This window comes from Trichechus manatus, unplaced genomic scaffold, assembly GCF_000243295.1.
Source record: "Trichechus manatus latirostris isolate Lorelei unplaced genomic scaffold, TriManLat1.0 scaffold00048, whole genome shotgun sequence".
NCBI classification, from domain to species: domain Eukaryota; kingdom Metazoa; phylum Chordata; class Mammalia; order Sirenia; family Trichechidae; genus Trichechus; species Trichechus manatus.
Window position 1 is genome coordinate 9655142 of NW_004443984.1, and position 15207 is coordinate 9670348.

A 15207-nucleotide genomic window follows, 5' to 3' on the forward strand; every position below is an offset into this window, starting at 1 on the left:
TTAAGGAAATGGATTGTACGCCCAGGAGCTGATCACTCTTTACGACATCTGTGGCTACCCCCCTGGGCTTCATCTCGCTCTTGGATTATGGTTGTTCCTAGTTGCCGTCGAGTCGGCTCCAACTCCTGGCAACGTCCTGTATGACGGAATGAAACCTTGCCCCGTCCTGTAATAGCTTCTAATTGATCTTCCGTCCTCTACCCTTGTCCCCTACAGTTTTAGCTCAGCACAGCAGCCAGAGTGCTCATTTGAACACATAGATCGGGAACCACTCTTCTGCTCAGCACCCTGAGTTCCAAGTCCTCTCCATTTTGCCCAGAGTTCCAATGGCTAAAAAGCCCCACAGGACCTGTCTCTTCTCCATCATCTCTGACAGCTCTCCCCCTCCCTGCTGGAAATACCAGCCACCTTGCTTTCCCTCTAACAGGATAGGTGAGCTCCCTCCTGAGGACCTTTGCACCAGTGTTTCCTCTGCCAGGAACACTCTTCCTCCCACACATCCACACAGCTCACTCCTTCGTCTCCTTCAAATCTTTACTCAAATGGTACTCTGTCCATGAGGTTTGCCTTTAGCAGCCATTAAAATCTCATCGGGTACCACCACCACCGCCTCCACGCACCATTCTCCAGGTCTCCCTTACCGTGCTCTGTTTTTCTTATCCCCTTCTACTATACTCTATTATTTACTATATTTTCTGTTTATTTTCTGTCTCCTCTCATTAGAATGTAACCTCCAGAAGGTCAGGCAGGGATTGTTGGCCTGCTCTGTTCACTGATAGGCCTGGTATGTGCCTGGCATATAGGTGCTTAATATTTCTGGAATGGATTTGTTACAGGTGATTTGAATAAGATGAGAGCCTTCTAGAAATTCCATTAAGAAGGGGAAGAGTGAGCTGAGGCCCAGACCTGGCTTGGAGAAACGAACCAACCCTCTACAGAATGTGTAAGGGGCTGGATCCAGAGTCTTCAGGACATGGTACACTTAAAAGTCTGGGTTGACATCCCAAGTATCTAAGAACTGGATGCAGGGGGTGAGGATAGCAGATCATTTCCAGACTGTAGTTCCCAGTTGGGAGGATGGGAGTCACTGCCATTTTCCCAGGGTTTGCGTGCAGGTGGTTCTTGTTAACGGTAGCAGGGGCTAGTACAGACCCGGGCTGTCTGTCAATGGTGCCCACCAACCAGAGTAGATCCCGGACACATCAGGCAGGGCAAATGTCAGAGATGCATTGCTCACCTGGTCACAAAAAGGACCAAGGTCCCACTACACAGATCCCCTCATTGTAAACAACAGGTAGGCATGAAAATTACACAACTAGGAGCTTCATTAATTAAGCCACAAGACTGTGGTTTTGTTTGTTCTCTCAAGAAGAAATTCATTCCAAATAAGATGCTGGATTTGAATGAATAGAATGAAAGGAGGCAGGAGAGGGAGGGAAGGAGGTGGGGAGATACAGATAAACAATGTGTTACTTTACTGGAACAAAGAATTCCTTATTAAGTATCCTGGGTCAGTAATCATAGCCTTGAGTTAGATGAGTAATTGGTGTTAACTTAGACCTAAACATTAAGTGAAATAGGGACCTTTTTGGTTGTACCTCTTAATTACAGCAATTAATAGCTTTAGAATTCTCTGTACACTTTGTCCAAAAGCATTCATGCATTTCCTTCATATGAATGCTGCTGCCGGTCAGTGTTTTTCCCCTGCCTGTCATGTGTTTGTTTTGTTGTTCTCACGTTTATTCTTGCAGAAACAGTTGGCAATATTGGTTACACTAAGTCCACTTGGATAAATCCCACTTTGTCAAACTATCATGCTTCTTTTTTTTTTCCTTAAGAAAATGGATTATACCTGAGCCCAGAACAACTAGATGGTTCTCAGCTACAACCAGCACCACTCTGACAGGGATCACAATAGAAAGCCCCAGACAGAGCAGGAGAAAAATGTAGAACAAAATTAAAATTCACCAAAAATGACCAGACTTACTGATTTGACAGAGACTAGAGGAACCCCCGAGACTATGGCCCCTGGACACTCTTTTAACTCAGAACTGAAACCACTCCTGAAGTCCACCCTTCAGCCAAAGATTAGACAAGTCTATAAAACAAACAATAACACACGTGAGGGATGTGTTTCTTAGTTCAATCATGTATACGAGACCAAATGGGCAACAGCTGCCCAGCAGCAAAGACGAGAAAGCAGGAAGGGACAAGAAAAATAGATGGCCGGAAACGGGGAACCCGGAGTGGGGAAGGAGAGAGTGTTGACACATCGCAGGGATTGCGACAAATGTCACAAAAACAATTTGTGTACGAATTGTTGAATGAGAAACTCATTTGCTCTGTAAACTTTCACCTGAAGCACAATAAAAAAGAAAGCAAGAAAATGGATTATATATCCAGAATCTGACCACACTCATGACATCTACTGCTACCACCCTAGTCCAAGCCACCATCATCTCTTGCCAGAACTACCGTAATACCTCCAGTAGTTGGTCTTCCATCTTCCACCCTGACCCCCTACAGTCTGTGCTCAACACAACAGGCAGAATGCTCCTTCAAACAGGACTGTTTGCATAAGGCTTTCTTAATTTTCTTCACTGGCAGCTGTCACATGAATCACTCAGCTTCTTGGGAACATATCCACAAATACTTGCAGAGATTTGTTCTTCTGCATTGACTGTTCAGGACTGCTGCTTCCTGAACTGTTTGGACATAGAAGAATGTAGAGGATTGTCAGAAAGCTCTTGTGGAAACTTCCCTAATCAGGAAAGGAAAATGTCACTAGTGTAGACAAAAAATAAAACACCCACTTTTATTTTTATGTGACTTACCATCTTAGGTGTTGGTAACTGAGTCACCGGAAGTCCACTGTGCTTTGCTAACTGGCCTCTGACCTTTCCTGCACGTGTGGTGGAGGCTGGTTGGTTCTGGTTCAGGGTAAGCGTAAAAAGACTGGCAAGCTCTCAACTTCATTGTGGCGAGTTGCCTTAGTGGACCAAGAAAATAAATGTTCCTGCTTAATTCTCAGAACAACTTCCAAATCAATGCTGAAACAAAATATCTAGTTTCCTTTGCAATTTTGTTTAAAAGGTAGGGAAGTGGACCCTCTTCCCATATAAAAGGCTCATCTAAAGTGTACCTAAGACTGCAAGAAACTGTGTACTTTTACTCAGCTTCCTGTGAAGACTTTAGTGAGCATCTGTAAACAGAAACCTTTTCCCCCCAGTGCAAGGTAGCTTTGACATTAAACCCAAAAACAAAATCCGTTGCTGTCAAGTTGACTCCAACTCATAGTGACCCTATAGGACAGGGTAGAACTGCCCCATAGGGTTTTCGAGGAGTGGTTAGTGGATTTGAACTGCTGACCTTTTTGGTTAGCAGCTGAGCTGTTAACCACTGCACCATCAGGGCTCCTATTTGACATTAGAAACCCATGTTAAATGGCAGATAGTTTGGAACTAAGCAAAAAGTTTAGTTTCTTGAGAGCCTACTTTTGTAAAGGAGCTGATCTGTCATGAGCGTTTCAGGTTATTCATTCCAATGGAATGCCTCAGGGCTTGTCTTTTCTTCTTTGTGACGCATTCTATCTGGGAGGTCTGGGGCGCCTGCTGGCCCGTAGTCATGTTCACAAGGCATCTCTTCAGCAGGACTGCCCTGGGGTTATGGCTGTTGGCTGGGTCCCCAGGTACTCTCAGGGCAAGGACTGTTGTGTTAAAACCACCTGCCATCTGTTGGTGAAAATTTTTTTTTGGATTCTAAATGATTGGTCACTTATTTCTCCTGCTGTTCTTCTGCTGCCAGGACTAATTTCCCTATTGGACTTTATCAGGAATGTATACTGGAACAACTTGTCGTGAAGCTTGGTCCCATGCAAAGTTCATATCCATAATGAGCAATCTTCCTAGCGCCATCCCTGGAAAAGGTGGGGAAGATTTTCTCTTATATTTCCACAAGGTGGGGAGAAGACACAGTAGTGATATATCTGATCCTCACTCTGGGGTCCTTCACACATAAACCTATAGCCACTGACTTCAGTAGGATTGGAATTGAGGGTCCAGTGGTGCTTCCACATTTTCTGGCCAACACTCTGACCAGCAGCTTGCTAAGATGCCAATGACTGTCACCAAGTGTGGCACAGAGTAAGCCCTCAATAATGGCTGGTTAAATGAATGACTGAGGTCTGTGACCACAAAATGGGGCAAGGCTGACCTACCCAGGGCCACCAAGAGTAGTGTGCTGGGACCAGCTTAGCCCATTAGGCCAGAATGCCTAACTGGGAATGTCACCTATAAAGTCACCAAGAGCTCTGAAATTCTGGTAGAGTCTGCGCTTGCTGACCTCAAGATCAGAGTATTTGGAATGGTTTTTAGGAGAAATTCCAGAGACTCCATACAGATAAGCTTGGTGCTATGAATATAAGCTGAAAGCAAGAGCTATGGGGGCTTCTGCAGTCGGCATCTGAAGTGCCTGGGAAGGGAGGCTTGGTTCTAACAGGGGAGTCACGTGCTTTCCCAGTGAGAAAACTGAAGATCACATTAACAAACCCCTCTGCCCACTAGTGTGGCAGCCCAAGTCTTAGGCTAAAATACAAGATGCGCTTCTTCACGGACTCAGTTTCACACAAATCAGATTTTATTGTTAGTAGTATCATCATCTTTTGTCAAACAAAAGTGTATTAAGATAATTCAAACCTAGCTTTATTCATATATTCTAAAATATCATTTCTATGCTCCAGGCCTTCCATTTTGTCTTTCTTCACCACCCCATAATTTCAAGCTAAATAGTAGCAGCAGCAAACCCCTAGGTACGGAAGATTCTAACTCCTTCAAGCCTGCTCCATTTCACTGAAGTTTTCTGAAGCTTTCCTGCCTGGAAAAGGTGGGTGGGATTTTATTCTTACCACAGAGTGGGTGTCATCTTATGGCTCTTCCCCCAGCCTCCTAGATCAGAGGCAGAGTTAATGTGCTCGAGTCCTAGGTGGGAGGCAAAATTCCTGTACTGTTAGTCCCAGGCTCAGGGCACCAGCCAGCCACCAGTCCCTTCTGCCAGGAACAGTATTTGGAAGAGGTGGCCAGTTGTGTGGGCCTGCCTGAGGCACCACAAGCCCGAGGTGACCTTTTCAACCAAAGGAGAGGCTGACTAAACCAGGATGAGACTGAGAAATTCTGCAAAGTCTTCAGAAAGAACCTATTCTAGACTGATTTGGGTGGTGAGGGGTACAGGTAGAAGGCAATCCTTCTTCAGAGGAAACAGTGCTGTTAATCTCCATTGCTAGGAAGTATCAATTTGCTAGAAGTAACATTTCCAACCACATTCCTTATCTGTGTACAAAATGCACATGTTGCTGATGTAGCAACATTTGTATGTTTCAAATCCCATCTTTGTGTACCTAGGAGGTGGTGGGTACATGTTGATATTCAGGGCTTTGTGATGGCTGTGCTCCAGGGTACAAGGCACCCAGAATGTCTGAGTGTTCCCTACTCTGAATGGTGATTTGGCCTTAAAGAGGATGCACATGAGTTGTGGGAGTCTTGCTGAACTTGCAACACAAGAGAACTTTGGCAAATTGTCCACATTCACCCCTTCAGAGTTCGAAAAACAAGACTTCATGGTCTTCAAAGCAGCCACAGGATGTAGTGGTCACTTCATGCCAATCAGCCAGATGCTTGGGCACACAGGCTTTCAGCACTGGCACAGCAAAGTCACACTAGACCATGGTCCCCTCCTTCTCCCAAGAGCGCTCAGACAGGAGGGGACGCCACTGTTGCTGCTCCAAAGGAGCCTCCGTGTTTGAAGTGGGTGAGACACTAGACCTGGGGGATAAACGAATGGATCCACACCACAGACAAGCCAAGGGGGCCTTCAGTTGGCTGTGTAGAGACTGGGGGCTTGAACATTTTAAAAACAAAAGTTTCCATTACTGACAAAAGCAAAGGGAATCAGCAACACTGGATTTTCTCTGTTTTGGAAGAATTCTGCACACAGAGAGTAGCTACCAGTAGTTGTAAACTCAGTCTCTATTAAAAAGTAGCTACTGGCTAATCTGTGCTTGTGGAAGCACTTTACTTTCCAGTTGCAGGGCTATTTTAGAAATTCCGATGTATTGAAGGAATCGTATTAGCAAAAGACCTGTTCTTCTTTCCGCTGTCACCTGACACAAACAGCACCCCCCAAGGAGCCCTAACCACCTGAGCTCATCAAAGGGAGCTGTTTTCAAAGACAGTCAACCTCCTGTTTCTTAAACATACTTGCAAGAAATACAGATGCCAGTTAAACATTTCCTGAACCCTGGTATTTTACCAGACTAGAATCGTCTCTGGGAAGTTTTAAATCCTGCATCAAATACAGAAAGGCAAATCATTGGCTTCAAGAGTAAAAATTCACTGTAAAGGCAAGCAGACGCTCCAGAAGGGACCATTATTTTAGAAGGATCCAAAGTTCTGGAAAGGAGGAGACCTAATAACAGCTGGTTCAGAATGGCCTTGGTAACTTGCCACTGCCCCAGGGACAGAGAGGCTTCCTAACACACTCAGTGTATGTGCAAATCTCACTGCTTCAAAGGAGATGCCATGAAGATGGGCGTCCCAAGGATCCCAGCTGCACTGGGTTCACATGGCACTTGGAACCAAGCTGCCTGGGAGTCCATGGCACCCAAGCATGCTCCATGCTCAGACACCCAGGACCCCAGCTGGGTGGCTGGGAACTCAGGGCCACCCTTCCTGGTCTTCCTGTGAGATGCTCAACACTGACTTGTGGGGGATTCTACACTCTTGCAGAGATTTGGTGAGGTCAGAAAAGCTTCTCCTGGGCACCTCCATAGTTTTGATGCTGCAGCGTGGGTAGGTGGTCTTGTTCTTCTGTTCAGCCACAGCAACCACGGTCTGTAAGTCATCCGTTGGCCGGAAATGGTGTATAAACCTTTGGCCGGTCGGTGATCTGACAGCAAGCAGCAGCCTTGGCTCTTGGTCTGACGGTTCCTCTAAGTTTCCAGTCCTGGAGGAGCCCTGTCTCTTGGTTTGGATGATGACCTTCTCCTCTGGGGCACAGGCTCGAGCTCTGGAATCTTCTTCACTTGTCTTCATGGTGCAAGTCTCCTCTTGATAATGAGCCTTGATGCTGCGCAGTTGCAGTGAGCTGGCCTTTTTAGCTACTGTTTCCCCAGCCCTCTCCTCCAGGTTCTTTCTGTTGATGGAAGGAAGGACTGGGTATTTATTGAGAGACGAGGAAGCCCCGAAGGACACCTGCTGCAGCAGCTCGGGGATCTCATCAGGAGCTCCCTGATTCGGAGATTTGGGTGTGCAGGCTCCTGGTTTCCAGCTGCTTGGTGACTCGCAGGGCATGGCTGGAGGCGGAGAAGAAGGTGTGCGGCTGGAGCACACCCCCGTGCCCTGCGATATGTGTAGACTTGGCCGTGTACGCCCCTTGGCGGACTTGGGCCTTAGAACATGCATGTTTACTGGCTCTGGCCGCCAGATGAAGGTGTCAGCTGCTGTGCCGATAGCAGTGCTGCATTCAGGTGGTGCGATGTTCACAGGGGCTTCTGTGGCCATTGCTTCTCAAGACCCCTGAGGAAGCACGAAGGAACAGAGGACACCAGCAGTTAAAAACTTCCTGGGGCTTCTGGATTCAAGCCATCCACTCCCCCCAGTGTCCAACATAAGTTACCAGTTACTGCCTTTACTCAAAGGAGTGACAGCAACCCTGCTAAGTTACCAAACAGAGAAACGGGGTTCAGCTTCCCTGGAGAGCTGAGACGAGTGGATGGACAAACTTCCCCTGCACTCCTGCTGAGAGAGCTTCCTCAGCAGGGGACACGCAGTCTACTCTGCTCCCTTATTCTCCGTGGAAGAGCCACCTCTGATCCCACTTTCACTTTCTCCCAAAACTCCTACTCATCACTGTTTCCAAGGAACCCCTGGTTTGCCCTTACTTCATGATATTTCAGCCTTGCTAGGTGGCTCTGCACAGGTCACTTAGTGTACAGCCCTCCACTGCCCTAACTTTGTCATCCTTCTTGAGGACCAACATTTGGTGCCTCTCCCAGCACTTCTCAGTTTCTCTTGTGGTTAGCAGTTTACAGTATCTCTTCCCAACCACCTTGTGAATACTGAGGGCCTCTGTATGGATCCTCCCATGGGGATGCTCAGGCATCCCTGGATGGCACAAATGGTTAACACATTTGGCTGCTAACCGAAAGGCTGGAGGTTCAAGGCCACCCAGAGGCACTTTGGAAGAAAGTCCTGGTTATCTACTTCTGAAAAATCAGCCACTGAAAACTTATGAAGCACAGTTCTACCCTAGCACACATGGGGTTCCCGTGAGTTGGAATCAACTCAGGGCAACTGTTGTTGTGGTTTTTAATACAGAGTGCTCAGGAGTGCTAGTTCAATCAGACAGACTCAATTGTATTGAAGCATGGGAGGAGACATGAGCATTTCTCTGGGCAGGCCAGGAACTGACAAATCCATCACCTCTTCTTTCATCACCATCTTGGTGGCCCCTTCACTAATACCATTACCACCACCACTCCATCCCCAGTGACATCCTTCCCAGAATACTGCAAACAGCTTGCTGGGCTCCCTGCCTCCTTCTGCATCCTGGCCACCACCGAGACTGCTGCCTCCTCTGCCCACACGCCGACCAGGTCTCTCCCAGATTTCTAAAGACCTTCCAGACTCATGGTCCCCAGAAAGCAGCATGTTCGGGTAGCAAAGGATGCAGGAGTGGGTGTCACAAGGCTTGGGTTCTATTTTCAGCTCTGTTACTAGCTAGCTGTAAGACCACGGGACAGTCACTCCACCTTTCTGATACATATGTTTCCTCATCTACAGAATTAGCTATGCGCTCTTGAAGACATTACTTAGATACCTCTGAACACCGGTCTCTTTATCTGTGAAATGAGGATAGTAATAGAGAGTGATGGAACTAAGGCAGAAAGACACGGAGTTTAGCATAGAGCAGAGGCTTAATTAAATGCTACGTTTTTGGTTTTGTTTGTTTTTAATGCTTTCTGTCATCCTAGGTCCAAACACTTTTATCTGTTGTTTCAGCGCTTCTCCCACGGTGTCCTTGGTGGTTCTACTTCTAGTCAATTCTAACTACCTGGGTGAGCCACGCTACACACTTGCCCTGCCCTCAGCACAGACGTGCCGTGAGGCTGATTTCAATGAGCTACTGCCTATGAAACTGCCTCAGAAATCCTAAATGCCTGACTTTATTATCACTTCCCTTGTGATTCTACACTTGCCTCTTATAAACCAAAACCAAACCCGTTGCCATCAAGTCGGATACACCTCATACCGACCCTGTAGGACAGAGAACTGCCCCATAGTGTTTCCGAGGCTGTGAATCTTTACCGAAGTAGACTGCCACATATTTCTCCCTTGGAGCGGCTTGCAGCCAAGTGCTTAACGGGTTTTTTCTCCTCTTAAAGTTACCTCAAATTCACATACTCCGAGCTACCTTCATCACACAATCCTGAACAGTGTGATTCAAGTACCTTATGTTTTACACACTAACGTTACCATTAGGTGCCTGTTACATGCGTGTTACCTACCATTATACCCTACTTTTAGGGAATATCTTCTCCCTCCCCACTAAAAACACGATCAACAAAATACAAACACCAACTACATATTCTTGAAGTCCTAGTCAGTTCAAAATCTTAAGAGGAAGTGACACTCTTTCATATTTTAAAAGGCCTCTATGTTTTTCTCCTTAAGTGCTCAGCTACTTACAGAAAGGTTGGCGGTTCAAATCCACCCAGAGGCTCCTCAAAAGAAAGCCCTGACCGTCGACTTCTGAAAGATCACAGCCATTGAAAACTCTACGGAGTGCAGTTCTACTCTTGACACACATGGGGTCGCCATGAGTCAGAATCGACTCAACAGCAACTCGTTTAGTTTTTATGTTTTTCTCCATTCTACAGATTGAGTCCTTCTACACTCCCATTTTCTACTTCCTAATCTTTCACACCCAGTCTGGCGGCTGTGAGTTCAGGAGTCGTCTCCACGGCAAAGTCTTGGCGTCAGAAATGCCTGCCTTTCTTTCTCCTTATTAATCTATTTTCTGACCAACTGTGAAGAATGTGTTTTCTTTCCCCTTTTAATCTGAGATGAGTTCTAAAGTCTTTCACTTTTAATTAAGCAGCTCCACGCTCTAACTCAGGATGGCACACAAAGGTCAGAATTGTCCAACTGTTCTGCCAAAGATAAGCTCAACTGGTAAACCGACTCCTCCTTGCGGCCCCCCTCGGCCCCTTGTGTGATGGCCATTAATTTGCCACAGCTTCTCCAGAATGATCGCAGCCTTGGCTTCCAACTCCCACACATGCCTCGGGAAGATTTAACTGTCAGTAAGTTTGGTAACTTAGAAACCTCTTCCTTAACAACTTCGATGAGGGAAGTCATGTGTTCTCACCAGCTCTCTGCTGGCTTATTTTTAACAGTAAAACTTGAGTATGTGCATGTACTTTCTATACCTTTTGGTACTATATAATTATCTATGTTCGGGGGGGTCACAGTCAAGACACCCTGGTCATAAGATAACGTGACTGTGAGCTATCTCAGAGAAAAACCTCAATTATGACTAATTCCTATAAGCCCACTCACGGTTATTTAGAGACTAACACCTCCTTCAGGTAAAACCGTTACATCAAACCTGCTTTCATAACCCGCTGCCTCCTCCTGAGTACAGGGACCATCTGCTACATGGAGGGAACACCAACTCTCCCCAGCATCCATCACAAGGGTAGGGGAGGTGGGGGAGACAGGTGTTTGGGGATCTGGGCCAACTGTGCACACCTTGGGCCCCGAGCTCTGCCCACCTCCCTCGGTCCTGGAAGGCTTCTGCTCATGCATCATGATCCCAGCTCTTCTCCTTTCACCACCCCCAAGACCTGGCAGACTGTCAACCACAAAGTGATTTGACAGGTATCTAGGTGGAACCATCCATCAAGCTGCCAGCTGAACAGTCAAGTGGCCTGTTTACTTAAACACAATAGCTGCACCCTAGAGGCCTGCTAGGAGTCAGGAAACAAACATTGATAACTGTTTCCAAGAAGTTGCCAAAAAGGCAGCTGCCCCATTCCTCAAGATTAACGGATAGATCAACTGGAATGAGGGAAAATTTTATGGAAGACGCTAAAACAAGATCCCGGCTTTCCAAGGGTGCCCACTCCCCACCATACGGTCAGACCACCCTATTTCAGTGGCAACCCAAATCTAAAGCTACAGTAAATGCAATAAAATATAACCACCCACATACCATCTGCTGGTATTTACCAAGGATGCATACCCTGAATTGGCCTTTTAAAAAATGGTTATCGGTTAATATTATTGCAAGCCAACCCCTCCCCTCTCTTGTGAGGCTTTCAAGAGAAAAACACTTATGAGAACCACGGGGAGGTGGTAGTTGGCCTGCGAATGAGAAAACTTTGGTACCGTTCCCATTCCTCCCCTGGACTAATGATTAGAATGCATTGTCCACTGCAGAGTGCCACGTTTTATAGGGGGAGTGGAGAAACTGGATCACAATCCACCAAGTGATCAAAGGTTGGATAGGGAATTGAGGAGGATTCCAGCAGCAGAGGAGGGGAGGGGGCGGAGGATGGCTCCCTTGTTTCCAAGTACCAGGCTGCACTAGAAGGAAACAAGCTTTAGCAGGAGGAGGAGGGACGTGGGGGAGGGGTAAGAAAGCGCGTCTGGAAAGTGAGGGTTGACTTGGGTGAAAGAGCGCAGGTCTGGGGGAGGCTCGGATCTGGTGCCCAACTCCGTGTGACTGCGACGTCCTTTTCTCTCTCTGGGTCTCAGTGTCCCTGTCTGTACACCCAGCCAGGAGGGGATGGCCCAGCGGTTCCCTAAGCCCATCGGCTTCTGCAGAGCCTGGCAGTTTTCCTATCTCGGTAACGGTGAGCTCTGGCCCCTGGGGAGGAGCGACCTCTCTCAAGGCCCCTCTCCTGTCTCTCGGGGTTCGCCGGTCGGGGCTGGGTCTGGGGAGGCCCGCCTGGACGACGGGTCCAAAAGTTCGGGGACTGGCCTCTCCTGGCCCCTTCCAGACCGGGCGGGGGTGGGAGCAGGCCCGCAGCGTGGGACAGCCCGACCCGCCCGCGCTCACCTCGCTGCTCCGCTCCATCTGTCACCTTCGCCAGTCTCCCGGGCCGGCCTGCTGGTAAACAGCCCGGGTCTCCGGGGCAACCGCCACCGGATGGGGGGCCACGTGCTTCCGGTCTGACCGGAACCGGCCTGGCCAGGTTAGGTTGGTGTGGGGTGGGGTGGGGTGGATCCGGGGCTCAAGAGCAGAGGCCGAGAGCCTGAGGCCGGCCAAGGGCAGCCTCTGGAAGTGGTGCTGCCCCGTAGGAGGCGACAAAGAACCCCTAGCTGGCACTCTCACTGGTCTTCTCTCCTTTTACTCACTCTGCCTCGTCTTCCCTAGGGACGGAAGTGCGTCCAGGGGAAGGAGAGCTCTGGCTCAGGAAAGCAGGACGCCTGGGCCCCAATCCCACCTGCCTTAGGTTTTTCTGACCCTTCCAGTGTCTGTGTCTTTCAATAAGGCTGTGGAACTGATTGAGTCCTGGGAACCCTGGAATCTGGGCGACTGCATTTAGGGTATCCGTTTGGGTTCAGAAGCAGGTCAACTTGGCCGCCTTTCCTCTCCTCATACAACCTTTTCAACACTGGGCTTGTTGTTCCTTGACCTCCTTGTTTCCACCTTGGCCTCCCACTGGACAGCCACATCCTGAATCTGTTATCAACTACATCAGCACCGGCTTTGACCATTTTTCTCTCACCACAACCTCTTAAACTTACAGCAACTTAAGTTACTTAGCTCCACTACATTTGTTTTTCATCTTTGGGACTTTCAGTCTATTGACTTCTGCTCTCTCCCTATTGGTCAACCTGGTTCTTCCCTACCCTACTCAGAGCCCTTGGTCCATTACCTCCCTCGGCCACTCTCTGGCCTGAATCCTCCATGCCCTTGCCCTGCTGCCTTTTCATCCCTCCCATCTAATAAGGACCAGCCCAGATCAGTCCACCCATTTGCCTTCTGTGCTACACTCAGGTACTGAAGAAAATCTCAACCAGACACACACGTTACCGCAGTGGAAATGTGTGGTCTCCAACCTTGCTTGGACCCTCAGCCCTGCACAGCAACCCTTCCATCTTCCCCAACTCAGTTCTCTCTCCTTTCAATTGCTATTTCTAAACCTGGTTCTCTCTCCCGAAGCCTTCCACCCCTCCCCTCCCTCCTTCCTCTCAGAAGATAACCTTACATCCCTCTTCAGAGAGAAAATAGAAGCCGTCATATGGAAACTTTCTCAGCTTTCTGCCATCAGACCTACAAACTTGCCTGCCTTCGCCTTCTTGCTTTCACCCCTCCTGTTCTAATGGAAGGGGGGCCCATCCTTTGATTCCATCCAAAATTAACTGCTTCTCCTGTTCCTTCCCACATGGCCACACATATACACACCCTCACTATGCTCCAGGTCTGCTCCTGCTGTTTCCCCTACCTAGAAGATTCTTCTCCACCTTCCCCAACTCTTGCCCACCTTCACTTGCCTAATTCACATTCACCCTTCAGGTCCCAACTTAAATGGATGAAGTCTTTCTTCCAGGGTGGAATTAAGATGGCTTCAGAAGGAGGCCTAACTGGACTACTGTCTGCCAGGCGCTGTTCTAGATGCTTGGAATACCCAGATGAATAATTCAGTGACTATGTTATTAAAAGATAATGTTAGTAGACATTCAAGATCCATATTATCAGAGGAATGAATCAGGATTCATTATCTAGCATTGTGACAAAATACTTGCTATCTTGTCTGTCCTGGACATAGGGTTTCGGACAAGTTGAGCACAGCTTGGACCCTGCGTTCAAGAAGTTCACAATTTGGCTAAGAAGACACATTACACATTGACAAAGAATTATTAATCAGATGATTTTCATTACAATTTGAGCCAAGGATGGAAGAGCAGGCACAGGCCAGATGTAATAATGTGCCAAGTGATTAGCATAGACAAAAAGTTCTCTGGGGGCTGGAAGAAGGGTCAGCTCAGCCATGGTATTTCTGCCCATTGCAGAAAGGAAGCTCTGACCTGTGGGAGCTGCTGGTGAGGCCTAAGCTGGGCAAATCTCCACCTACCCCCCCGCCCCCGCCCACTCACCCCAGACATCCACGGATACAGCTGAGGCCCAGGAAGTTGCAGGAGATGGCGATTTTAGGAGCTGATGGTTTTGCTATTCAGTGCTGGTGCCGTATTTCTTGTAAATGATTCTGTCAGAAATGTCTAAGCAATGCTCTTCAGCCCTTCATCGCCCACCCAAAAAAAGATTTAAGTGGATTCCTCATCAGCTATTTTAATATCACCTAAGAAGTATGCACTCCTTTGGAAAACCAAATTGGCTTCTCATCCTCTTTGTGTGTGCGTGTGTGTGTGTGTACGTGTGTGTGCGTGTGTGTGTGCATGATGATTGTGTCTATGGTGGTGTATGCCTTTTGCTCCCCAGTGTCATCGCATGCACAGCCCCAGGGTAAGGCCATAGGGAAGGAAAGGAGGCTGGCCAGTGAACTGCTGTGCCTGCTTGCTCTTTAAAGAGACACCCGATGTTGCTGTCTTTGTCTCCTGTCCTTTTCAATGGATGAGCCCTATAATGCCTGCTCTCAGGCATATGTACAAAGTTGGTTCTCAGTAAACCTGGGCAGAGCTCACTGACCTGCCAGCTTAAATATGGGCTCACCCTCCTTTCTAGCCACATCTTGCTTTACTCCCCAGCTTTCTCCCTGGGCCCTGGCCAGCTTGTCCCCTAAATGGGTCCTCAACCTTTTTCATCTCCAAGGTCTTTTGCTTATGCTTGCCCCACTGTCTTAGTCATCCAGTGCTGCCATAACAGAAATACCACAAGTGGATGGTTTTAACGAAGAGAAGTTTATTTCCTTACAGTAAAGTAGGCCAAAAGTCCAAATTCAGGGTGTCAGCTCCAGGGGAAGGCTTTCTCTCTCTTGGCCTGCTCATCAATGTTCCCCCAGACGAGGAGCTTCTCGGTGCAGGGACCCTGGTCCAAAGGGCACGCTCTGCTCCCGGCACTGCTTTCTTGATGGTATGAGGTCCCCAATCTCTGCTTGCTTCCCTTTCCTTTTATCTCTTGAGAGATAAAAGGTGGTGCAGGCCACACCCCAGGGAAACTCCCTTTACATTGGATCAGGGATGT

General features: G+C 48.0%; 1 protein-coding gene across 1 annotated transcript; it reads right to left on the reverse strand.

Annotated features, from left to right (window-relative positions):
* Nucleotides 1–6707: 6707 nt before the first annotated feature.
* Nucleotides 6708–12170, reverse strand: UBXN10 (UBX domain protein 10). Its single transcript, XM_004377176.2, has 2 exons — nt 12118–12170; nt 6708–7568 (listed from the first exon to the last, which is right to left on the reverse strand). Exon 2 carries the CDS (start codon nt 7551–7553, stop codon nt 6708–6710), a length of 846 nt encoding a protein of 281 aa, XP_004377233.1. The 5' UTR covers nt 7554–7568; nt 12118–12170.
* Between the last annotated feature and the right edge of the window lie 3037 nt (nt 12171–15207).